Source organism: Festucalex cinctus, chromosome 17, assembly GCF_051991245.1.
Source record: "Festucalex cinctus isolate MCC-2025b chromosome 17, RoL_Fcin_1.0, whole genome shotgun sequence".
Lineage (NCBI taxonomy): Eukaryota > Metazoa > Chordata > Actinopteri > Syngnathiformes > Syngnathidae > Festucalex > Festucalex cinctus.
The window spans coordinates 11,271,259-11,298,812 of record NC_135427.1 but is presented as its reverse complement, the minus strand read 5'-3'; the positions used below and the strand labels follow the sequence as shown (position 1 = coordinate 11,298,812).

The 27,554-nt window shown below is 41.1% G+C and overlaps 1 protein-coding gene across 5 annotated transcripts in view; it reads right to left on the bottom strand.

The window, feature by feature from the left end:
• dnmbp (dynamin binding protein) overlaps nucleotides 1-25,732 on the bottom strand; it is a 35,714-nt gene extending 9,982 nt beyond the window's left edge. For 2 of the 5 annotated variants that reach the window (XM_077502092.1, XM_077502094.1), the window contains exons 1-7: nucleotides 25,353-25,732; nucleotides 18,131-18,285; nucleotides 17,598-17,720; nucleotides 13,964-16,021; nucleotides 2,153-2,367; nucleotides 1,971-2,070; nucleotides 1,735-1,882 (exon numbers count right to left, since the gene is read on the bottom strand). In XM_077502092.1, the coding sequence (XP_077358218.1) occupies nucleotides 1,735-1,882; nucleotides 1,971-2,070; nucleotides 2,153-2,367; nucleotides 13,964-16,021; nucleotides 17,598-17,720; nucleotides 18,131-18,275 (2,789 nt within the window). In that variant the 5' untranslated portion in view covers nucleotides 18,276-18,285; nucleotides 25,353-25,732. Of the gene's footprint in view, nucleotides 1-1,734; nucleotides 1,883-1,970; nucleotides 2,071-2,152; nucleotides 2,368-5,178; nucleotides 5,382-9,595; nucleotides 11,616-13,963; nucleotides 16,022-17,597; nucleotides 17,721-18,130; nucleotides 18,286-25,352 lie in introns of those variants that run through there. The other 3 variants (XM_077502093.1, XM_077502095.1, XM_077502096.1) reach the window with 3 other exon arrangements.
• Nucleotides 25,733-27,554: the final 1,822 nt, after the last annotated feature.

Here is a 27,554-nt window from a genome sequence, read left to right as displayed (position 1 = left end):
ATTTTGTTTATTATTCACTTCCAGTCCGAAACCAAGCCTGTGTGTAGCTATCAACTAGTCGTGTCAACTCAAGTCTCTGACTCACTGCGGGCCAAACAGGTGCAACAAGGTAGGGCACATTCCTTGAGTGTCCGACTTTGAGCTGTAGATTGCATTGTCAAGTGAAACGTAGGAAGGCGACTTCACAGGAAGTTTATCCACTTTTTTGGTGTGTGTCTTATATCAAAGTTCAAAGTCGAAAGAAATAAAATAAACTTGACATCAATGTGATGTCACGGGGAAAGTTGCTTAATCAACACGCTCTAAAAAGAGAATTGTTGAAATTTTAATTAATAACTTTGGACTAACTTAATTCAATCATGTGCTACCAATTGAAGCGATTTTTTTTTAAGTTGTTCAACAATTCAGTTTGTAATCTTAAAGGGATATTTTCATTATTTTTTTTGTTCATTTTGTTTTTTTTGTGTACAAGTACCTTTAACTCTTTTTACTGCCACACGTTATCAAAACGTTATCATTCACGTCATCCTTGAAAACGTTCTATTTCATCAGATTTCGTCATCTTTCATTGTAATTTGATACACGGGCAGCCCATTGAAGAGATACAATGCTGCCATCTGGTGGCCATAGTTAGTGAGTGTTTTTGATTCCACAACCCATTGAGCAGGCAGCGCTGCACTTAGATGTTGCACTGCCCATTGATTAAAAAAAACAAAACAAAAAAAACAAAGTTGACGTCATGTAACATTTATGGCGGCATACATTGTGATTTTATTAATCGTGATTAAACGTTTTTGGCAGTCAAAGAGCTAAAAACACATTTTGCAACTTGCTGTCAACCTAAAATGACATCACATGGGCTTAGGTAACCAATCACAGCTCAGCTTGTGAATGTCACATGACCAAACCTAACCTAGAAAACAGGTGAGCTGTGATTGGCTACCCGAGCCCTCGTGATGTCATTTTTCAGTCGACAGAAAGTTGCAAAATGTGTTTTTAAAGGTACTAATTGTACGTGAACGATAATTAAAATATCAAATTTATTATAGGCAAAATATGAACTTTTTATTGCTATAATGGGCTAAAATAAGTGAAGTTAAATTGTTCAACAATTCTTTTTTTGGAGCGCAACATTACGGCGGTAACTCCAAAGTCTCTGTAAAAAAAACAATTGGCCCTCAAAGGCGATAATGTATAATTCGTCTGTTCCCGGGTCAAATTTTCCATTTTTGGTCGCTGAGCTAAAGTTTTGTACGACATAAGTCACACATGAACACTGTTTAAACAGAAAATTTCATTTGAGGCACATTTTTAATGACATTTGGGTTGAACTCAAAAACTCAAGAAAACAACATTTTTTGAAACTCAAATAATGCAAGTTCCTTCTGTATGAATCAAAATGTATTAAATATATTATTTTAAAATGAAATAAAAAGGTTGCAAATGTATACATTTAAACAACTCAAACTACACTGTTTTTTTGTTTTTTTGTTTTTTTTTACAATTATGGCCATTTTGTAATTGTGGAGCGTAATAATTGAAATTGTAATTGAATTTCGATTAACTGCACAGCCCTAACTAGTGGACGAGCGAACACTAGAACCAACCTTGTCAATCTCAGTAAATGATGCATCTTTTTAGTATCCATACACATTTTAGTGGCCACTCTTGGTTGTTTCACGCTCTTGAACAAGCCATACATGCACACATGCATATCAAATCGAGCATTCTTGCCTCAGCCTCTCCAGACACTCCAACACGTGGCGCTGGATGTTTTCATCTTTCTCGTAGCTTTCCAGCAGCGAGATGGCGTCGTCGTGGTTCTGGCAATAAACGTTGTACACGGACTCCAGCTCCGTTTTAAAGTCGAGGAAAACTTTTCCTAGAGAGTCCACAAGACACAAACATTTGAGCTAATGTTAGCAAGAAAACAAATGAGATTTTCTTCCATTTTTCTATTTACAGCTTACCAATAGAGTCAGTTTCCTCCAGTGTTTCAAAGAGCCGCTGCGACAGATCAATCACAGAGTTGATGTTGCCGAAAAGTCCGTCAAAGTCCACGTTCTTCACCTTAAAAAAAATAAATAAATAAACGACATCACTGCCAAATCTTACCGCACAGTCCAAGTTCCAGGTTGAAGCGTCTCTTTACCTGCTTCCTCTGCAGAGGCTCAACGATCTCCACCACGCACATTTGGAGGTCCTTGATGTAGTCCTTCTCCGTCTGTAGCAGCTCCTCGATCACCTTGGAACGCTTCTCCAGCATCCTCAGCTCGGGGTCCTCGGTGCCAGCGTCGGCGGAGGGCGTGGCTTCGCTGGCCGAGGCGGGCTTGGAAGGTTTGGGCTGCGACGACAGCTGGGTCATCTCTGAGAAGAGCGAAACGGACGTTTAGGTTTTGCGACGTTGCATGTAAAATCCAAACGAGAACGCTTTTAGAGCTCTCATGTCAATTGTTAAGTAAAGCCCACCCAAAATACGTTTACACACGACTCCACCTCATCCCTGGTCTATTTGATCGATGTGTCTGATACCAATCTATCGGTCACATTTCTCAGGGTGCCAAGGCCCACAGGGAGAGCCCGGTTCACGCGTCACTGCTTTTCATGAATGGGTCCAAAAGCGGAGTGGACTCTGGCTCTTTGTGTGTGTACAATGTCCTGTGACAGCGAGCGGAGATTTGGTGGCTCGCAGGGAGCCCAAGAAGCCAGAAGGGAGGGGGAGATAGTAGAAATGCAGCGATGGGACTGAAATAGATCAGTCCAGATGGATCACAGCCTTAACGTGGGGGTCAGCAAAATAATTTGTGACTTAGTGCGGTCACTATCGAATATTTTTAGAATCGATTACTCCAAAAATTATATTTTTATGTTTCCGTTTTGCAGCAATTAGCATTAGAATATCCTCCTGACTACCAGGAAAAAAATATTGTCCAATCATGTTTATTTTTGATATTCCCCAATCTTTGTGAAGTAACTGGAATACTGCAAAATAATTTTTTTTGGAAAAAAAAAGTTTTTATTTTTAAGCTATGATGTGTCCACTACAGAGGACATTTTTTAAAACTTAAATGCTAGGCTCAAATACAGTCAAAATACAAAACTTTATACTTTTACAATACAAAAAGAATAATTTAATGTGTTCTTAAGAGTCTTATAGAACACATGCTAACAACATTTCAAGCCTAAATTTGTTCAATAAAAAGTGTTATACACTTACTTTTACTCTTCCCTAAAAAGTGCTTGCACTGAGGGAAGCCATTTTCTTTTATGATGCAACCAAAAGGTACCAAAGCTCCACCCCTAAACATTTGCTATCATTGGAAAGCTCTGAATGTCCTCTATAGAGCACAAAATGAATTAATTCAATCGTATGCACTGGGTGGGAGATATTCAGGTTTAAAAAGGTCCACTACAGTGGGCAAATTTGAATTGCTGGTAGTCAGGAGGTTACAGCAAGTTTCATCATTATTCACAAACCTGTTGATAACACTGGGAAAAAGAGCTTGTTGCAACATGGCCCTGGCTGATCTCTTACACTCTGCTGCCAACTGCTGGCCATTTTTAGTAAAAACTACCATTGCTGTCAGCAACGTCTTCATGTCAGTAGCTGTATCAAAACTGTCTGTATGCTCTAGCATAAAAACAAACAAACGTATAAATACGTTTTTGGGAGTGCAGGACAAAGTATTAAAAAAATGTATTTATACGTTTTTGGGTTTGAATGAGTGATTGGTGTTTATTTTCATACTTAGTATTCGTATAGTAATTTTTTAAACAGAGGGGATTGATGTTGTAATATGATACCAGTTCAGCCATTGTTTCCCAAGTAAAAACAAATGTTTTCAAATGTCTCTTTTCATGAAAGACGACAGAAACAGTGAACAATTACTGTTGATATGCTGAAATCAGATTTGTACAATTTTAAATAAAAAATGGCTCCAAGTGATTACTCGATTATTGAAATAGTTTTCGATTAATTTTGACAGCTCTACTTGTGACAAAAGATGCATATTATGCATTGTAATTTACTGGGAAAATGTTAAGTTGAGTCAATGGACTCAAAAAATTTGACAACTACTTTGGATGCAGATTGAGCAGTACTGTTTGAGAGACAAGGGCGACGTCACCATCGCAGATCCGACAGATGCTGTCAGACGCTAATAACGTTAACGCTGCTTATCCTCGCCGCAAAGCCAAGCTAACGCAGGAAATTATTGGATGACGCCACAAAACGGGATGCATTATGACCGTCTGACTAAATTTCTATAATTAACACCAAAAACTATTAAATGGGGGGAAAAACAAATACTATATATTTAAAAGTAATCCAGAACAGAATTCACACATTTCTGTTAAAGCAAATATCTGTTTGTTAAAATTGTTTTGGACTCCCAAATGTGCAAAATAATCAATTCCGATCCCTGGAGCAACCTGCCTTGCCTCTCCTTCCCGACCTGACCTCATCTCTGTCGCTCCACCTTCTCGTGATTTAGCTAAAGCTCAGCTCAGGGGAGCTTTTCTCCACCAGCGCCATCCGCCCGCTGGCGCGCCAAGCCGAGCGTACCCAATGAGAAAGCAGTTGGCTAATGGGTTAGTGCAAGTCGGACAACAAGGCACAAAAGAGTCGCTAAACAAAAGACTGCGCGTATAATTGGAATCAAATCGTCCCGTTCCCACGTTTGATCCACGGCAGGCACGTTTTGAGCTGACCCACTTTTACTCAAGTGACACTTTTATTTGCTCCGCCATGTGGAATCAAAAGGGTCTGACACACATATTTGCATTTTTTTTTGCACAATGCATTCATTTACAGTATAAGTGGGACAACTTCCAAAAATACTTCCAGATGCAAAATGCCTCCTATAGAAAGTGTCACTTTTTAAAGGCAACACCAGCCACTACATTAAGGTACACCTGGGATCCAATACAGAAGCTGCATCTGAATTTGCAGTGACTCTCAAAAAGTAAACAATACACTCAAAACTGAAAAGCTTTTAATGCACAAATAAGCTAATGTCAAAGTGGACAAGTCATTAGTGCAAAATTTAGAATTAAAAGGTTCTCAAAGTCATGTGGAAAGTTCATTTTTCTACTCCTCAAACAGCCTTTTGATCTAAAATTTAACATTAATTTCACCACAGTCAAGTGAGTGGAAGGAGACGATGAAGCTTCACCCACCTGTTGCAAGCAATTTTCTTTTAGACCTCTTTGCATCAAACACAAGCACCGCCCCTTCTATTCCTTCTCATTCATGCACCAAAGTAATTCAAACAGCACCAGCAATTTGAAGATCGTCCATTGTCAACATGAGAGTCCAGCTCACACGGCCGATGGTCCAATGTGCAGAATCGCAATTCCACAGCTCCAATTACCATGAGAAAAGATGGGAAGCCACCATGATTGCACACACCAGAGAGGACGACCACTGTGGTGGACAATAAAAGCTGGAAGTGGATGTATGATCACATTTAGTACTGTTTTTTTTTGTTTTTTTTCACGCCCACACATTTGTTTGATTTTTTTTGGCTGCATAAAAAAACAACAACTATGTTTTATGCACATTATGTATTTTAATTTACTGAAATATATTGCGGGACAGGATTAATGATTTGGCTGTACTCCAGTCCAGGTTTTGGATGCAACCACTTGATGTTTTCACAGACACCTGACCTAGCTCCACCTCAGATTGATATGCCAAAACTCCACATGAAACCCAAAATGCTCCACAGTTACCTCAGAATGTGAGACTTTAAAACATGATGCATGAATTTAAGTTTGCTTTTTATTTTTTTTAACAACTCAAAAAACAGCAAAGTTGTCATTAGGCAAAAAAATCAAGTACATGAGTATGCTTGCCTGAGAAGTTCACAGGAGAATGCACGGTCGCCCTGGCAACCAGGCCAGCAGGAGGGAAAAGCGGGGGCCCTCATATCACAAGCCCAAGTTTTTTTGGGAGTTCATGGAGGGAGTGACTTTTGCTTCCAGCAATCACAAACCATTTTTTATTTTTTTTTAGCTAGGACATGATATAACATGAGAGAAGCTTCATGGAAACTCAAGCGAGTTATAACTTGCAATTAGTTCTGAATGCACCGGAATGAACTGTGATTCTGGTAACAGACAAAAAAATAAAAATAAAAAATCACCCTGTGAAGTGGCTATATTATTACGCAATGTTGCAACATCTGAGCTCTTTTAAGCATACTGCAATTCACAAAAACTGTCTTATATGGAAACCATTTCCAGCATTGCAAAATGACCTGACACACTCATTTATAGCATCCTTGGTTGTTGTCTAATGAGCTTGCACAGAGGGAAGCTCATATGGTGACATACCACATCCTGCTTATCTCTGAAGGTCAAATGTCAAAGGGTCACATTCCAGCTTGTGGTAGACTCTCACAGTAACCTCTATGTACCATCACTGGCACTACCTGCAAACAAACACAGCTGCCTCCGCCGTGCTTGTTGCACTACAAGGAATTTTCTCATTTGGCCGCATCGCTTCATAAACAATATGCAGTTGACTGAAGAGATCTTCAGTTTTTCATATGAGGAGAAAGTGGGCTCCTATTTGAGGAACCAGCTCATCTATTGGGGATTTACGATAGCTAGTTTTCATACTATAAAGTCATTGCCTAAATGGTGAAGTACTACTTGTGCACAGCCTACGTGAGTGAACAGCTTTGCCAAATCTGTTGTCATGATAATTGTTGGAGACAAAGGCTCCTTTTACACGACATTTCTTCCGGCGCCGACGTAGAATGGGTGTACAACGTTGAGCCAACAATTTGGAGGTAGTATTAGAGCTAAAACAGAGGGAGGATGGCACTTATGTGTAAGTGAATGCCGGAAAAATGAGACATAGGTTTGACATTATACACCGGAAATTCCTTGTTGTCTTGAAAAAAAATTCTCATAGTCAACGCCTTTCACTTTAACATACGTTGTTACATTTACTCAATAGAAAAATGTTTTGGAAAATAATTCCAGTGAATGTTAAGTTTGGTTTCAGGCTCCAGTAAGGATAGGAAAAATTTGACATGGTCATGCTTAACTTTTTTACTGCCGCACGTTATATAAAAAAAAATTAAAATAAATTAATATGACAAAGGCTTTGATCATTCACGTTATCCTTGAAAACGTTCTATTTCATCAGATTTCGTCATGTTTTATTGTAATTTCATACACCGGCAGCCCATTGAAAAGAGATACAATGCTGCCATCTGCAGGCCATAGTGAGTGAGTGTTTTTGATTCCACAACCCATTGACTAGGCAGTGCTGCACCTAGATGTTGTACTGCCCATTGATAAAAAAACAACAACAAACAAACAAACAAACAAACAAACACACACAAAAAAAGTAGTTGATGTCATTTAACGTTTATGGCGGCATACATTGCGATTTTACTAATTGCTATTAAATGTTTTTGGCAGTCAAAGAGTTAAAATCCATGGCCTGGCTTGTTGTTTTCACAACTGCACTGTGTGAAGAAAGAAAAATAAATCTGCCACATGAGTGTGGAGTGGACACCGGAAGGCAGATATTGAAAACTATGAAGGGGAAGCAAAAAGAGGTTAAATATTATCAAATCACAAGGCCAACGTGGTGAGGGGACAATATTTAAGCATTCATTCTCTGAACAGTTTCATGGCAAAGCAAACCTGGTACGATTTTAATTCTAAACCGATACTCCTATTGCGAGCATGTCAATAACTTGAACCTGAATTGTCGCAAGTTCTCGTGTATGGCGTCACACGTGCACTGACTCATGCTGACTTTTGGACCGACAACATGCTTACCAGCGGGTGTGATAAGACTTTGGAACAATGTTGTGCTGCGGCCTGAAATATGGTCTGCAGATTTGCTCGCTTAATTAACACCCACCTACTGCTCCCCCCCGCCCTTGCCCGGGCCCGGCCAGCCCACCCACCAATGGTGGTGATTGTTAACGGATTAGCCAGGACAACACACAACGCAGCATATGCTGCTCGATCATAGCAGCATGACACAATGGCCACAGACGCTAACAAATCTGAGTGATCAACACGATTTTACGCCTTGTGTACGGGGAATATAAAAAGTGTATACATCTCTCTGTTTCATTAGACTGTACAAATATCCAAAACACAGGAAAAACTGTGCTGGTTAATTCTGAACACAACCTCATCCCAGTTATTAGAGGGAGTGTACACTTTTGCAACTACAGTATTTCTGTTCTTTTTACTTAACCTCTTGAAAGAATAAAATAAAAATCACAGGTTTTAGGTCACATTAATGGTAGAAAAAGGTTTGGAAGGTTTATCCTAGTCTTTTTTTCTTATATCACAAAAACCTGGCATTTTAACAGGGGTGTGTAGACTTTTTATATCCATTGCATGATTTAATTATATCTCTTCTCATGTCATATAACAACAATAGCTTCATCTTCAACTGAAATAGCTGCAAAATGTCGCTTGGCCATCACCTCATGTCACCGAAATGCACTTTAAACCCAATACGCATTGTAACAGGATGTTCAAATATTTTTAGCCATGCAATCAAATACAAACTCCTGACAGGGCTGAAAAACTTTAACAGGATTAAAGGATGACAAGCCAGTAAGTGTGCATGGGATGTGATGTGAGTGTTTTGAAAAATGGCGTCACCTCTCAAACAAGCCCCCTGTGCACTCACACATGCAGTATCAATCTCACAGTGAAGGAGTCAGGAGCAGCGCTAGCCAGTGCCTGGCACCAGACAGGCCTCCGCCATCCACTCACCATGCTGACGCTAGGGATTAATACCCGGGCTCCTGAAAGGGGGCCGCCGTGGACTGTGTGTGCGGCCGTGCACGTGGGACTAGGTGACTGGGGGAGGGGTCGTGTGGGGCGCCACCTGCTTCTTCTCAGACACAATACATTCAAGACAGTTTGGCTCGAAGTGCACACAGTCAAAAAGACTTTCAAATAGTCTTAGTTGGCAATTTACCAGGTCACTGATGGACCAGACTCACATCAGACCTTAATCACTTTATTTCATCTTGTATCAACTAATATAATACCCCAAATTTAAGGCTGTCCAAGATCATTTACATTTGATGAAACTATGAACTAAGATAATTGGTGTCAGGATACCAAATTTCCCTTTAAGAAAAAAGGCAGAGCATCTTTTTATGTTATATTTAAACTAAACAGACTTGTTATGTATGAAGACGTCTTTGGCAAACATGACAACAACCACCAAGAAGCCACAAAACTAGTTCCGCAGGTCCGCAGACCCAAGAAAATGCTCTCTTCCTGTGGGATGGCTAATGCTTATATGCACACAAACACACATTGGTCATGATAAGACATCTTGATGTGAAGAATGATAATCTGGCTACTTTGTGTTTGAAACCTCAGACACTGACTGGAGGTCACATGGGAGTTGACTTCCTCACTCTGTTTTATCTACTGAGAAATAGCTCATCTTCTGTTTTCAGTCTGTGGGGGTGACGTCATCTATGTGTTGCCTTTAATCACGCCATGTGTTCTTAATCTATGATTAGTTTAAACATTTGAATGACACACTTCAGAAAACAGGACATTCTGTCACATGACAACATCCATTTACCTTGGTTTGGCTTCCTGTTAGTGGCAAAGGCTGACTTTCTCAAGGAGCTGGGAGCAGTCTTCCTGTAGAAGCTATTGCGATCTAGAGAGCCCACATAAACAGGCTTCCGACCACGTTTCGGTCCAGCGTTCCCGGTGCTTGACTCGTATCCTTTTTCCTGCTCCTCGCTCCGGTCGTATATGATGGGGTCCTCAAAAGAGCGCACTTGCCTGAGCGCCAGCTTCTTGTTTTGCTGTTCAACCCATTCCTCACAATGTGTCTTGCGTTGTTTTTGGGGGTTTTCCTCATGTGAATCCACAGATAAAGAACGCAAATCTCGATATTTGTCTTTGGGTTTGTGGTGTGAACGTCCTTCATCTCTGAATTCGTAGGGTTGTGTTTCTGTCCGGTTGTGGCGGTGTTCATTGTCGTAACCGTAGGAGTCCTGGCGCTCATAGTGCTCCTTTGCTCTGTAGTCCTCCCTCTGTCTGTGGTCGTAATGGTCATCCCTCCTGTCGTCATCTACATCATTGTACTGATAGTGGCGGTCCCTCTGTTTGTCACTGCTGCGTTCATCCAATTCAGAGTCATACTGGCCCCTTTGTCTATTGGAGTAGTCTTCTTCACTTCTTCGGTTGTAGATTTCCTTGTCCTTGTAGCTATGTTCTCTGCGGTCATAATCATCCTCAGAACGCCGATCATAGTAGTTATCCTTGTATTTTCGCTCCCTGTAGCAGTCATCCTCTCTATAGTGGTCTTTTTCCCTATCGCGTTTACGGTCTGTAGAATCGTAATAGTCCCTATAGTCTTGGGCATAATAACGATCACGATCTCGGCGATCGTCTCTGCGATCATTGTCTCTGCAATCATCATCTCGGCGAACATCGTCTCTGCGAACATCGTCTCTGAGATCATCTTCATAGTAGTCATTATATTCATTGTACCTGTCATGTTCCTTGAGCTCATTTTTGCGATGTCTCCTCTCTTCAAAATATTCTCTGTCATCATAGCGGTCATGTTTTCGTCGATCATAATTATCCCTGTACTTGTATTTTTCCTTATACTCATACTCCTTTAATTCTCTGTGACTCCTGTGGCCATTGCCATCTGAGTTACGGCGGCTGTCTCTACCTCTATTGTCTCGTCTTCTATCCTCATCCAATTTGGCATAGCCTTCATTGCTCCTGCTGTCCTTTTCATGAGGCACTTGGACGTAGTCCTGGTTGTAATCCTCTGGGCCTTGGTAGAAGCAATGTTTGCCTTTCCATTCAGATATCCTCACATCGAGGTGACCGTCCTGTGAACCTGGATGGTAGTAAACGTTCTGCCCTTGAGATCTGTCTTTGTAAGGTGACTTCTGCCGTTCATCATATTCCCAGCTTGTTTGGTTGGCCTGGCCCTGGTTATCCCATTGCACAGGCCATGGAGCGGCCACATGCACAGGAGGTGGCACTGCCCCCCCTACAGCTATTGGGGCTCTCTGCACAGGCATCATTCCGGCATGGATTGGCACTGGGCAACCAGGAATTGGAACTGGGTTAACAGGCACTGCTGCCATCATGGCTTGCTGCGGGTGGCCGGGAGGAACTACTCCATAGCCGGGATATACAACCTGTTGCTGCTGTAGCTGAAGTTGGTGGAGTTGCTGTAAATGTTGAAGGTGAGCGACTCGCTCTCTTTCCTTAGCCCATCCAGCATCCCCCAGCTCTTCCACACTCTTCCCCCTTCTTACTGGGGCCTCCGGAGCGACGTTCCAGTCCACAGGAGCAAACATGACAGGGTTACCATAAACCACCGGGCTCTTCATGCTGCTTGAAGTTCAAAATCAGCCTCTCAGAGCTGATGCAGTTTGATCTTCAAAGAGGTTTATTCCTTTGCTCCAGATTCTGGCATTCCTTTACAAAGCACCGGAGGAGACTCCACCTGTCAGGCATTTTGTTGAGCAACTGTCTCCAACTTGTTTTCTCTGTCTCCTCTGCATGGCCTCAGCAGGACTGCCTGGCCCAAGCGCCTCCCAGCTCTCAGCGTAACTGAATCATCCCCTCCCAGCTGTCATCTCAGCGAATTGTTGAAGGCGGGGGGGGGAGTGACTGAAGGAGGGGCCTCCTTGGGTTAATGATTCAGTGGAGTCACATGAGTGGAGGATTAGCCCAGTAACCACTCCCATTGTTTCAATTGGCTACTACCACTGCTTGCAGGAAAACACTGTCCCTGGGGACAAGTCTTTGATGGAAGATAGAGACAAATTCCAAAGTATGACTGTGTAAGACCAAAGACATTAGCACCAAGTGAGTTTTCCCCCCACTGGTATGAACAATCCACCACTCTATCCTGTTTGCTTTGTTGTGCAATTTCCTGGTCACCAGGTCATTAATGCAGTACCTGCACAGATGCTCCTCAAGAATAAAATTACAGAGACAGAAGTTCTCAGTTTGACAGTTTGGACTTGTGTGAAAAGTAATCAAAATACAAAGAAAGTAAGGAACTATTAGGCTATTGGACTGAAAAGGTAGAAAGGAGTTCACAAAGAGCTATTGTAGAACACTGTCCGCACTCTCAAAAGGCGACCTCAAACTTTTATGTGTGAGAAAAAAAACAGGCCTATTCATAAAGCTTGGATATTATACATCCCTCCCCCTGTGCTCTCATTCTCATCTGTCTCTGAACGGGGCAGCCACTACACAGACTGGTTTAAACAACACAAATAGAAGGGAAACTAAGGCGTACCCATGGGAAGTGTCAATTTACCAGCAATTTAAAAAAAAATAAAAAATCCCAACAGTGTAAGAAACTCGCAATTGCGTTTTCTTTCGTGACGACAAATTGTCTTGCAAACAATATAAACATCTTCACCAAGAGTAATTATGGGATGTTTCACAGGGTATTAAAAAAAAAAAAATCCTCACTGAATGTCATCCCTCTAGTTGCGTAAGACCGTTCCAATTATCTATCTTAAGACACCTCAGCTTTCAGATCCAAATCACGACCGAAACTATGTGTGTGTATTAAAGCATTCTTATGGGGGTGTTAGCGTATGCAAATGAAGTTGTCATGGGCTCACAGTAGTAAAAGGGGTAGTGATGCCCATGTAATAAGATCATGTATCAAACTGTCTGCCGTCTTAGGGTGTCCCACATTTTGTTTGGCTAGTCGGAGTTGCCAAAAAAACTTCAGAACAGCATTAAATACATTGGGCGGTAGTGTCATGGAAGCTGAGAGGGGGGGGGGGCGTTTTAATAGTGAGGTTTAAAGAATTAAAAGCAGGCTGAAGGTCAAAGAGCTTAAACAAACATAAAAGAGAAAACAAAGACCGTTTAGGAATGCTGGTACTATGTACCGTACACATTTACAGTAGATTCATCTCGCAATGTAGCTGCAAAGATTTTTTAGAAACAAAACAAGAATTCTTCTTGGCGCTAAAATGAGTCCCAAAGCAAACTTTGAAGTTGGACAGAAGCAGACACAACTTAAGTTGCTGGCTACGTTACAACAATAAGCTGCCATTGTTTCTCAAAACGTCAATGTTTTGGTCCACGCCCTGCTGTAGCGCGGAAAAACACTCACTCCTGAAGTGTGTGTTTGTGTGAATGATAAACAGGTTTGCTACAATAAAGATCGTGATAAGAACAAGCCTTTCAATGAACTAAGCCCTTAATGGGAAACTTAATATGCCCATTTTAACAAAGTAACTATCATAGTAAATAGTAAAATGAAAGCGGATGTGGGCAGGCATTATTAGATGTTATTGTTTTACAGGAAGGTGTGAGAATTCCTGCCCAGTGACGAGTTAATGGTAACTATGCACGTTCTTGCCATCCTGCAGATTCCTGTCATTGACAGACAGCATCATACATTGGCAGTCTTGTAAAATTGACTCATTCGACCACATTGAGATCCAAGTAAGTTGTAACAAAATATGGTATACATGATGTTTCTGGATTTAACTGAGAAAGTTGCCAGTTTGATTGCTAATCATTGATATCAGTTTCATAAATGTATGTGAAGCAATATTAACGTCAATAGTTTGCAAGCGTGCCAGTGAACAGGAAACATTTGCCCATATATAGTATATAAATATTTGGTTCAGAAAGTCGCTGATAGTCCATCTTAGATCACTCTTTATAAAAAAATTTGGAGTTAAAAATGTTTGGGAATCCTTGCCTCAATCAGCTTCCACTTGGTATTAAAGCAACAACAGTAAATTGCATTTAAAGCACGTAGTTAAAAAAAGATTAACTTTTGTGTAGTCTCAAAGAATATTCAATTCATACAGAAATCCAACTTTAACACATTCACTGCCATAGACGGCTTTAGATGTCAAAGATTATTTTTTTTCCTGGACTGGCAGTAAATGAATGAAGAGTTACTCCATCAACACAAGAAACTTACCCTGCAATTGCTGCTGCTCCAAGGCCAGCGTCTCCAACGTGTAGTTGCAGAACTCGAGGTTCTCCAAGACCTGTACGCGGGCCGTCTCATCCTCTTGCTCTTCCAGCATGGTCCTTAGTTCCTCGGCGGTGCGCGCATACATGTCCATGTCGCTCTCAACCTCTTGGAGCCGGAGCAACAGCTGGTAATTCTCCTCCTGCTCCATCTCCGTCTCTTGGTCCTTCTCGGCTTCCAGCTGGAATTGGACCTCCTGATCCTGGGCGTCCGCAATGTCAGTGAGATCCGCTTGCCCTTCAGTTATTTCGTCAAAGAGGTCGACAGAAGGCTCATCGGGGGCAAAAAAGATCGGGTTGTTGTGAGAAGAATTTGCGGTGGTTCTCGGGGTGGGTGGAGGTGGACGTAGAGCAGGGCGGGCCGGTCTGTTTGCAGGTGCTGCTTGGGGACGAACGACTTGCGGACGAGGAGGCGGGGGACGAAGGGTCCTGCGTCTCTCTAACGAGGAGGGAGCAGAGTTGGACGCCGGGGAAAGCGAGGACCCTCGGATGATGTCACCCTCATCGCTGAAGCCCAAAATGGAGAAGTGCCTGGAGATGTGTGGTTGCTGATTGGGCTCCATTGATGTGTCGGCGCGTACGCTGGTGTCACATGATGTTAGGCTTTTCTCAAATTCAAACAGCTGTTGGGTTAGTTTAGCCTCTAAGTCGCCGGCTGAGGCCAAAAAAGCATCCAAGGTGAGGGATGATGGCATGAAGCCATTAGAGCCTGAGCGTAAATTCTGCTGTGAACGACTTGAGTCAGCATCACTGACACCTTGCTTCTGTTTATGCTTCTCAACGAGGCTTATCAATGCTTCTCCAAGCGTTGCACTTCGGTTACAGGCGGTGACACCATTCCCTGTCGGGCAGTGGTACTTTTGGGGGTCTTTTGACCAACCCGAATGTGTGCTGGGAAGAGTCATGCTATGAGATAATTTAGGTTGAGGTCGGCGGTTTCCGTTAGTATAGTTGGTCTGTTTTGCATTGATACGGTTCATTTGGCTACGTGCAGGCAGGCTAGGCCGAGGAGGTGGGGGTCTAGGTCTCGTCGGTGGCATTGATTTGGGTCTCTGTGGTCTTTGACGGGTTGGGTCAAGAGGTCTTTGTGTCTGAGAGGCAATCCCGCCGCCTGAATCACGCTGCCTTCTGCTTTCATTTTGAACTGCGCTAATCTTGCTTTTACTTTGCCATTTCTCCTCCTCATTCTTCTCAAAGTAGTCCAAGTCCCATACTGTATGATCTTCATAAGAGGTTAAATTAAGGTCGCTCCCATTGGGGCTTGAACGATCCGTGCTGTGCTGTGTTTCTGGTTCATCATGATTTGTTTCCTCTGCCATTTTCAGGCCAGAATCTTCCATTTTGACAAACCGATACGGAAAGACACCGCGCCGTCCTTTCAGTTCCCCCTCCAGCCAGCCATCTTCCATGGTGTTTATAACACGTATGCGGTCGGCCACATCAAAGTCCAGCTCACCGGGCTCCATGGCTCGAAATTCATGTAGCGCCACTCCATAGACAGCACCTTCCACCTCTTCTTCGTCTTCTTGAACCGACTCTTTCTGCTCCTCCACCTCCACATCCTCTTCAATGGACTTTCCTGCATCATCATGGTCATTGCTTAAATACTGGCAGTGCACAGCCTCCTGAGGAGATCGAAGAGGATTCAGGAGCTCCACAAACCCCTCTGGGAAGATGCCCCTGCGACCGTCCAGCTCTCCCTCGAACCAGCCCGGCTCGGGCAGCCCGGTGATGATGATCAAGTCCCCCTCACGGAAATCCAGCTCCTCGTTGAGCTGCGCATGGAGACTCATGAGAGCCCGGGCCTGGCCGAGGGCGTACGCCGGCAGGTCGGAAGCCTGAGCCTGGGCTGAGCGCTCCGATAGCTGCCTGGAGCGGCACGAGAGGTTCAGCTCCTTCACGCAGCATGTGGGGAAGACACCACGGGCCCCCCAGGCGTTACAGCCACGAAGCCAGGATTCCCCAAGTTCCATGGACTCCCCTTTCTCTCCAACTACCACATCACCTGTGAAAACACAAAATAATGTTGACTTGTAACACACCTTTGAATTTTGACCCAGACCCATTATGAGACTACCACTACTTGTAATTTAACCAGTGGAACTTTTCGGAAATTTGACTTTGTCGTTTGGCCATTTTCGTAGTAAATAAACACCCAGGAAATAAACAGAATACTGCATTTTTACTCTTCCTATACGGCAGCCAATGGACTTGTTATTCTGACTAGTTAAAGAAAGCCCAGTTTCCTTTAGCTTTATTTAATGTATTTATTTTCCTTTTTTCAATGTCAAGCAAAAGATAAAATCATTATTTACTTGCATTTTTAAGAACATGACAGGATGAATAATAATAATAATAATAATAATAATAATAGCAAAATGAATATGTATTTGATTCTTTTTTTCATGAAGGTATCATTCCAGACCAATTGCTGGCATAAATGCACTAATTTACACACAAAAAAAAGCTCATATTATTCTCTCTAATTATTTTTCGACAACATTGGTAATCCGCGGACTGACTGGTCAGCTAGAAGTTATGGGGGTCACATTCCAAAGATCCTGCAGCTCCACCTCCCATTGTGTCTGTGGGCAGAACTGGGAAATGGCCAACAGGAGCGTGTAAATTCTGACTGGAAATGAACGTGCCACAGCCAGTGACGACGATTTCCTATTAGGCAGGAAACGTCCTTTGCTGTATCTATTTAAAACAAGAAAATGTGATAATTCTAATAAAGTAGTATTTTGGTTTCCACCACTGCTAACACTTTTGGAGTGTTACATAAATGACAGCAATTTTACTAGTGCGAAGGATCTTTGCAAACATCGTCTGTAGTCCTGAGCGTGTTGGTAAAAGAATCACACACACAAAAAAGACGAAAAACAACATAGCTCGCAACAGGTTCAATAGTCTAGTTTCAGTTTAGCATCTGAGGACATCTAGTGGGGAGTTTGGGGAAGTTGCCTGACACAACAGAGGAGTGGAAAAGTTGGATACACGGATACCGACAATCACAATTCCTGTATGTCCTTGAAAGATTATCCTGAATATTTACTTTGTGGTGTGAAGAAGTCATTTCTCCTATCCGTTTTGCCCTGAAAATGATCAAGGCAACAATCATTAAACAGAAAGCCTGTTAAATGTTTAATATGGCCAATCCTTGTGTGCAGCATCTAATTGTGTCGAGCCACAGACTCTGATTGTTATAGCTAATTAGGAAGCGAAGACGAAGCTCACCAGCCATAAACATTTTGAAAAATTGGTCAAGATGTTCACAATAGTTATGTGCGTATCCCATATAAGGAGGCTAAAGTTTCAGGAATCACTTCAAACTACATTTCCAGGCCCAAAATAACACAAAAAGTACTTTACCTACGTGCAGTGACATCACTAAGTAATGTTAAGCTAAGTCAGAAAACACCACATTAGAAATCATTTCACAACACAACCAATTAAGTTTTAACTTCTTCCAACTCCTTTTTAGACTGATGTGGTACATTGCATGTACAGTCATCATACTCATATGTCAACCATTTAAGATTAGGTCACAAATGCCAATGATACAACTTTTAACTTCCTACCTCTCATTAGGGAAAGACTCCCCGGTTTCGTGGCGCAGAAATCATTGATGCACACGTACAGTCGATCTCCAGGCTTGGAGCTGGGAATGACGACCTCTTCCACAAAGGTGCTGGGAAACTGACCTGAGGACAGCACATAAAGGGGAAAACCCAACTTCCTTAGTTTTCATGATATTTAGTCATTCTCGTCATATTTTAAGCAACTCAATGTTGGCAGCACACAGACTAATGTATAAATATTGTCCACAATGAATAGCCGAAAGCTTCTCTCGGTTTGTTTACGGCAGGGGTGGCAAACTGCGGTCCTCGAGGGCCGGAGTCCTGCAGGTTTTATAGATTTCCCTACTCGAAGTGCAGCTGATTCCAATTAACAGGCTCGTTATCAGGATTCTGCAGAGCTTGCTGATGAGCTGATCATGAATCAGCTGTGTTGAAGAAGGGAAATATCCAAAACCAGCAGGAATGCGGCCCTCGAGGACCGGATCTCGCCACCCCTGGTTTACGGAAACCGTCCGCGCCTGTCGATAACTTACCGGTGACGCCATCTTTGTTGCCGAGCAACCAGAACTCATCCACCACGCTGAGCACCTCGATGACATCGCCGGTGAAGAGGGGCAGCTCCTCAGAGACGCTGGGGAGGAATTCGAACACGGCGCGCACCAGCGATCCCGCTTCCATTACTCATAACCTGCGTGGACAGGAAGTCGGGTCACTATTTTGAAAGACACAACAGAAGGCTCATGAACACAGCCACAATTTAGTGTTAATTTTATCAGCCATTTTTCAATTTAGTCTCAGTTTTAGTCCAGTTTCAATCACGCTTGTTAGTTTTAAACATAGTCAAACCTCATCCCGTTTTTAGTTAGTCCAATTTTAGTCAATTTTGTCTTTATTTTAGTCCAAGAAAACATAATTTGTGTAGTTTTTGTCAACAAAAACTGTTAACATTTGAGTCTAGTTTTAGTAGTACACCTGTATATTTTTTTTGTCAGCAGATAATCTAAAACTATTCCAAATGATTTTTTTTCCTCATCTTTTTGATAAAAAAACAACTTGACACACAATTACAGTATAGCACCAATTTGAGAGACGAGGGATGCAGTTTCGCATAGAATCAATGAGGCCTCTGTTAGGAATGATGGAGTAGGGAGAATGCAGCGGGAGGAACAGGACTCTGGATCCATTAAGTGCGAACCTCACTAGGGAGTTACCAGGGCTCAGATTATCCTGGCGGTGCTTAGGAAATAAGACGGATGGGACCAGATGTGAGCAGGTAAAGAAAAATATTCATGGTTGGATGGGTAGAGGTTTCCCAACAATTTCAGTTATAGTATCGGTCATAGTCCTTTGAGTTTCAGCTATTAGTGGGACTATTTCATAAACTGTCACCTGCTATATTTTTCTGTCTTACACTTTTTAGTGCTAATCTTCCCATCTCAAAAGCTGTGACCAAATAAGCACGTCCTGGCATGAACAAAACTAAACACGAGCCATCTTCCAGATCATCCTGGAGGGAGTGGACTACAAGTTGCAACATTTGCCGTCAACATGCCTAATGTGTTTGGAGTAAAAATGTCAAATGAAGGGTGCCAAAAAAAATCCATGACACAGACCAAGAATATTTAGGCGGTGCCGTTAGCTCACATTCTGAAAAACGGCCCATGGTTGTGTTCACAGGACTTGCAAAGGGCCTCTGGGCTGCTGCAGCCGCTTTCTGCCGGCTAATCCAGAGATCTGCATGCAGCCAGACAAGCTCCTTATTGTTATTTATGGGTCTGGGTGAGTGTGTCGCAGCGTTGCCTGGTGACTTTTACGCTAAGGCCCAGGAAAATGATGACGGCGGGGGCCCAGGCGGGATGGCAATGCGCTTTTGTTGCCAGCCATGCAGATGGATAGTCCGAATCGTGTCCAATGGTTGTTGGCTATTTTCAAAGAAGAGTTCCCAGAGACCCACCGAATTATTGTGTCCATACCATTTTTCATTCTTAATAGATGTAGAAACCGCTACGATGGACAACACCAGAAGGTTATGAACAGATCCAGAGGGTCCTTGGGGTTATAAAGTACTGAATTTCTTCTTCTTTTTTTTCACTGAAATTGTTGCGTCAGATACTTCTGACTCACCAAAAGTAACAGATGGAGGCCAGTTTTGTTTGGGTTTGAACAAAGAATAAAAGGAAAACATGATCTTTGGTTCAAAGACAAAACAAGTCAGCAAACTTGGCAGGATTGCTTTGATATGAACGTTCGAGCTTGGCATCTCAAGATTAGACCAAAACAGGTGTGTCCCCGCTAGGATGGTTTACAAGGTCCTGATAACGGGATGAACTTTGCACATTCAAAACGTATCCTGGTGGCTCTTTTCTTGCAACATTGGGAGGACGCAGGTGAGAACCAGTGCTGCTAATCTTCCAAAATGGACCACAGCAAGTGAAAGACGGTGCAAGTGTGGGCCACTTGGCAACGTCATCCAGCAACAGTATTAACGGCAGACAGCTAGGTCAACAGTTGACACACAGACAAGCAGCAGAAAAGACACACATAAGACAGCTGACAGTGGGACAAAATAAAATGCAAGCTGTCATCTTCATTATCAACTTTTTTGCTAGTTTTTAAAGACCGAATACTAGTAATCATATCTGACTTAGGGCTGCTCGATTATGAAGAAAATATTAATTACTATTAATTTGGTAATAATTGAAATCACAAACTTTTTTTTTTTTTGGCGGCAAAACAAGAAAATGTTTAAATTAAATTCATTTAAAAATTTTTTATATATTTTAAAACAAAAAAGTGCAAATATATATACATTTAAATAACTCAAAATTAGTATTAATAATCTTTTATTTTTGTTAACGCCAATTTTGTAATTGTGGAGTGTAAAAATTGAAATTGTAATTGAATTTCGATTAATTGCACAGCCCTAATCTGACTACTCGTCGATACCAATTACTAGTTGATCGTGTGCAAAACAGAGTGGACCCCTTGGCTGCAGTTGTGTCCTCAATAGAAAAATATAAATATGGCAGATTTTTCATAACAGGATCTATTCTTGATAAAGCACGCAGTGGAAAGCCACTGTTGAAAACATCAAACTCTTAGAGCAGGCATTGCCGCAAAGCCAGGGAGGCTACAAAGGTAAATCTAAAACCATTTTTATCTCAGGGAATCATTTATTTAAATTTTCAGTCAACTTTATAAGAGATGCTGCTGACCCTGGGACTCTTCTGAACTACAATTTGAAAAGTCTGAAAAAAAATGTTCAATAAGCAATAATGCTTTAAGTCATTACAACAAAGTCAAAATTGGTTTTAAATCTCCTCAAACTGGTGTCGAACTGTAGTTGGGGAATGATATCAAAAACAAAATAGAGAAAATGCAAAGTGTTTATTTAATACTTTATTATCCCTAGTGTGAATGCATATAGAAAGTCAACTGTTGCTGACAGTCTGCAGCCTTGACTGACTCGATGCCAACAATGTAGACACACAACTCCAACCCCATTCATCCCCAATTCATCCCAGTGTGTCCCAGTGGCAGGCTGGCATACACATGCATACTGGCAGAAGCCTCTGGAGAGGGCTGGATATGTTTTGATACCAATTGTCGACTGCGTGGCTTGCTCATTCAGACTGCTGACTCGGCTGGAATGCGATACAATACCCAAACCGCCCCAGTGGACAGTTCTGGATATATGTATAAAAAAAATAAAAAAAATAAAAAATAAAAAAAAATGTGTTCCAGCACGTGCAATGTGAGGCGGTGATTGAGTTTCACCTTTGGCTTTTGCCAGCTGTCAAGCAGGCCATGTGGTTCCTCACCATGTGAGTCAGACTTCAGTCTACTGCTCATTTTTTTTCTCAACTAAATTTTAAACAAACACAGCTGCAATAAAGAAGATACACTTCTGCCTTGAAAGAGCTGCTGTGTGCCACCTGCTCACTGGTATCAAACTGATGCGTAGCCTCTCTAGCAAAACAGCTACAGTCAAACTAAATGTTATGGTGAGATCTTTAGCCTGATCCACCATTGCATTTGAGATCATCTTTGCTCTAAGCCAGAGTATTAAACTCATTTTGTGACCTCAGCCAATTGAACAAAACATCTGGCTCGCTGAGTCAAACGCCTGCAATCACTAAAACAATTTAATTAGTGTGTAACTGTTGTGTGCTTGCTTATACAGTTTTTGGAAAATGAAAAAGTATCATCGGGAAGGTTAAGCGGTTCGGAGGACGAATGAATGAATGATTATGAACTGCTTAGAGCTGCCAAAATTGATCGATTAATCGACAAATAATCGGTTATCAAATTAATCGGCAACTATTTTAATAATCGAGTCATTGTTTGGAGCAATTTTTTTTTCTTAAAAATTGTCCAAATCCTCTGATTTCAGCATATCAACAGCAATTGTTCACTGATTTCTGTCGCCCTTGATAAAAGACTGATTATCTTCTGTTTAATTAAAATAAGACAATTATAAACATCTGTTTTTTACTTTGGAAAACAATAACTATACAAATGTGAAGTACGAAATAAACACCAATCAGTGGTTAATAAACAGTAATCAGAGAAAAATATACTTTTGTAATACACTTTAATCCCAAATTAAAATGAATCAGATTAATCAATTAAATAATTGATAGATTAACTCATTTGCTATAAAAAAAAACATATAAATACGTTCTATTTTAAATATTACCATGCTCCCAAAACGTATTTATATGTTTTTCATGCTAGAGCATACAGAAGGCCTTGATGCAGCCTCTGAACTGAAGAGAATGCTTGAAGCAATGGCAATTATTACAAAGACAGCCAGCAGGTGGCAGCAGAGTATAAGAGATCAACCCACTTCCCCCATTTCCCCACTGTTATTAACAGTTTTGTGAATATTGGTGAAACTTAGCTATATTCTAATGCCAATTGCTGCAAAATGAAAAAAAAGCTAGAAATATACTTTTTTTTTCCTGATGAAAGAAGAAACTATAATCTTTCATTTGGTAGGTTCAATGTTTTTATAGCAATAGAACACAATATTGCAAAATCAGTCAAAATCCAGTAATACAGCTGGGAGCGGAGGGGGTTGCTTCAGTCAAAATGGAGTGAATGAGTTAATCGATTTTAAAAATATTCACTAGTGACAGAAGTAGAACTGCTCCAGAATTACACCAGCCGAAAGTCACTTTGTAAAGTATTGATGGTTTCTAATTGTGACGTGATAGTGGTGGTATTGAGAGGTGGATTAATAAATCCCCACTGAAGGTCAGGTACCAATATGCACAGCCGGCCAATGGCAATCTGTATTCGATGAAGACAACATGTCTTCAGGAATGATGAATCATTCTGTTGGTTGTCTAGCTGGAAATAACAACTCAAGGACGTGTCAGTGAGACTACAAGGACGTAGGAGGAAACTCTGGGTGCGTCCACTGGAAAATCAGATTCGTACACGGCATCGTCCAACTCACAGTTTTCATATTTGGTGAGCAAACGTCAGGGCATTCCACAAGAGAATGCCAGAATCTTGCACACTCTTTTCCACGTCCTTTCCCAAGCACGTGTTGAATATAAATGACACACACGCATTCGGAGTGGAACCGCTCCTTTGCATAAACATGAGAACAGCTCGGACGCCTGAGCAAACATTGCCTCGGAAACGGGGGATCTTTGTTTGAAAAAGGCAGAGAGGGTTTTCCTTGAGGGGACACGCCGCACCCTTAAAACATGGTGGAGGCCCTAATAGCTTGCATATGAGGCATTATGTAACTCATCTCTTCCTCAGGGGGTGTATTCATAGCAAGACTGCGGAAGCGTGCATCGATCCAGGGGAAAATGTGTGAACATGTAGATTGTCAAACTGCTCGATTGCAGCTTTGTGATGATTTAGAAAACATTTGTCCTATTCAATTATTTACATAGAATAAACTGTAGCCAGCATTAAACCTTTTTTTTTTAAATTAAGTAGTGCTGTCACTATAGAATATTCTTAGAATTCATTATTCAATCAGATTCATTTTAATTTTGCAATAACTCTTTTACTGCCACACTTTATCATAAAAGAAAAAATATGACAAAGGCTTTGATCATTTCCGTCATCCTTGAAAATGTTCTATTTCATCAATTTTCATCAGATTTGATCATGTTTCATTGTAATTTCATACACCTGCAGCCAATTGAAAAGAGATATAATGCTGCCATCTGCTGGCCATAGTTAGTGAGTGTTTTTGATTCCACAACCCATTGATCAGGCAGCGGTGCACTTTGACATTGCACTGCCCATTGATTAAAAAAAAAAAAAACTTAGTTGACGTAATTTAGCATTTATGGCGGCACACATCGTGATTTTACTAATCGTCATAAAACGTTGTTGGCGCTCAAAGAGTTAAAGGGTATTAAAAAAAACAATTTAGTTTATTAACCAGTGATTGGTGTTTATTTTGTTTTGTACTCAAACTACTCATACTCGAACTGATAAAAAAGTGGTATTGGGAACACTGTAAAAAATATTTGAAGCCACGGCAACTTGATGACTTACTGGAGCAAGATGGGAATAATGTCATCAGATGCTTGACTATCTTCCAAGTAAACTGCTGTTGAAGCTAAAAATTATTACAGTCGATGCAAGCCCCCCTTCGGGTCCTAAAAAACATTAGCTGGTCAAAAAAACAGGCTGCAAAGGAATCTTTCCCACCACATGAATCATATTATGGAATGCAAGAGCAACCGTAACTGTCTTACATCATGCTAGCTTTACACAGCCTGTCTGTAAAGAACACACCAAAAATAAAAGTTCTCCTGGTTTTTCATGATGATAAGATAACTAACACTTAAGATCTACACTAAGTGGACGTTTATAGGCTTTAATCACAGTATCAAAACGCACGTAATTACACGTTCACGCAGGATTTATTGGGACATGTGAAGCCAAGCACTTTAGAATCAAGCATCTCCAGTTCCTTTGTAAATGAGGCCTCGATATAAAACCTCATTGGTGCTGTTGAATAATTGAAACCTGGCACTGAAGACTGCAGCCTGACATCCCTCACGAGCAGCGTAAACACATAACAGAGGAGGGGTTACCATGTACTCGATGCACCATGCAAATGCTCAGTTAACACTTTGACAAATGAGTTGCACCCCATTTTCACTGTATTGACACCATTTAAATGACAATAAAGACTTTCTATTTGAGAAAGTAGGTAAAAGCTGGAGAACATGTAAACTCCACACAGACTAGAGCCAAGATTTGAACCCTGAACCTAGGAGCCTCTAAAGTTACATAGATTTTTTTTGTTTTGAGTTTCTCCAGAGCTGTGAGTGCATCCTGCAGAGTATCAACAAGTGACAGGTGAGAGACAGTGGGCGGATTATTGAGTTTTGAGCACTTATTTTTCAGGTCATTTAAAGTAGTGATTCTCACCCGTTGTAAATGTGCCTCCAGATTAATACAGTTTCACTTTAATGGAAATTTATAAATAATGCATCGTTTTCCTATGCCAGCAACATATGGCTGAACAAGTAACTGCTGTTCCACTAGATGGCAGAACGTACATTATTAATCTGTGTACAGTATTTCAGTATTTTTTTCCAATACAAATATGTTCCTAAGATGATAAAGCTTGGGATGCACTGATGTAGACTGCCAGCTATCGTATTTCAGTCATAATTTGTTATGTTAAACATGATCGAGTGTGTTACTACCAACTTACACGCACCAAAACTCATGCATTCCCCACATTTTAAGAAATAAAAGTCTCACCTATTCGGGTGATTGCAGTCCAGCGGCAAACGACGACTTTCAAGATGCAAGCAGACTCGCGAGAGGCAACTTTTTCCTCAGCTCGTAGCTGATGTGTTGGCACTCGTGTCCTCCGGACGCAACATTAGCGACTACGCAACCTATAACGTGAAAACAATCATAGCCAAGCTAGGAAATGCGCTATTCTTTTGGGGTAAATACATGGCGGCGCAGTCCTTCATGTGTCACGGCCGAATCAGCTGTCATCTGGTCAGACGTCAGTGAAGCTGGAAAGCGAGCTTGTCTTTTTGCGTGTCGACTCTCTCCTCCATGCCTTTACTCACACACAGACCACCCACTTTTTCCAAAGAGCTCCCGTTAGATGCCTCACTTTGATGCCTGACTGAAAAGAGTGGGGAAGTGTACTTTTTCCCAACACGCTATCGTAGCTGCCCCGCCTAATGCCTGACCGAAAACATTACGTACGTAGTTTCAATGCACATTACCCTTTTTCATTACAAATTAAGCATCAAATTTGTATCATATTTACACCTTTAACACGAAAAGACTATCTTTTTACTTCAAAGGCACTATAAGTTTCTGTCTGTGCTTCAGTAAAAATTAAAAAAGAAATGAATTATATGCTATAATTGAATGCTAAATAATGCTAATGCTAATAAACTGCTAACTTTTTTTTTTAAACAAATTGACGATACAATATGTTTATTGTAATCTTTTACAAATTATTTTAAGTTTAGTTTTAGTTTTAAATTGCAGTTGTAGTTGACGTAAGGTCTCTCTCTCTCTCTCTCTCTCTCTGTCTCGCTGCAGTTGCAACTTCTAAATATGGATTTTTCAATTTCAATTTTAACACAAATACGAATTAAAAATGACATTTATGTGCCTTTTATGCTTTAATACTGAGGCGACTAGCTTCTGTCTGTCCAGGTTACTAGCACTAATAATAGCTAACTCGTGTAAACTAGATTACGATTTTGCAATATGATGATAATAATAATATTTTTTTTGACATTGTTATACACAGTGTAATTATATAATAATATTGTAGTTGTTTACACTCGTGAAAAATCATACTGAGAAATTTACTGCCGATGTCAGGCAACAATTACGTAACGATTATATAAATGAATGGACAATGGGTGAGGTGATATTTTGTAATTTATTTCTACATTCAGCATATTTCTGATGCTGTCAAACATGGCAACTTAAGAAGTCCTTTTTTGATGAGCTCATTTATTTCCTCCATGATATGTTGCAACCGATGACTGCATCAGACAGACTATTGAAAGGTATTATTATGTTCCGGAATTTGTACTTCTTTTGTTCAGAATACATTTAGTAATCATAAATAAATTGAGTGACATAGTGATTATTTATTTATTTTTTACTATATACAAGAATGCTCAAGGTCCCATTTGTTGGGTGAACACATCACTGTTTGTGAAGTGCAGATTTAGCTGATTCTGCATGACAGCTTCCTCATATGTGGTCTTGTATGTGCAAAAACAATGGCAGGAAACTGAGCCCAATCTCAAGTGTGAACATGGAAAAAGGAAAGGATTGAAGTGACACTGTAACTTATTTGGGGAATACATACAAAGGTGGGCAATCTGTGGCCACACAAGGGCCGAAAAAGCATTTGATCGCACTGAAAAATCAAAAACTTGTACTGCATCTCAATTAAGGCCTCAATAGCTTCCTCAAGTACACTAAATGTACAAAGTCGAATGTCCCCCAAAGATAGAATAGGCTTGCCTGGATCGGCGCTAACAGAAAACAGATGGGCTTCTTCATGTAACAAAATATGTTAAAGTGTCGTGCATTTAAATTGGTTATAAGTGCACAGCATATTCAAAATCGTTTAATCTTTATCATAATTTACAGTCCCATTAATAGTGTAGTGGTTCACATCACTTTCATGATCATTAAATCATAAATTGTCAGTCAATGGACGTGCTTACGAAGAGTGTGGGAGATGCCCGGCAGCGTAGGTCCACGTTAGGTCATCTGTGACGCCACTTTTTGTACACAAACGCAACACACGCACTGTATGCACGCCAACGAGAATGCTCCAGAGTGTTGTGTCTACATGAAACGCTGCCTTTGTGTCTGCTCTGGCAGTGGCCGCTTTCATTCAAGAGCGGTTTGGAGGTCCATTGTTGTCTTTTGAATATTTGCTCTGCTCATTTTATGCACTGTATG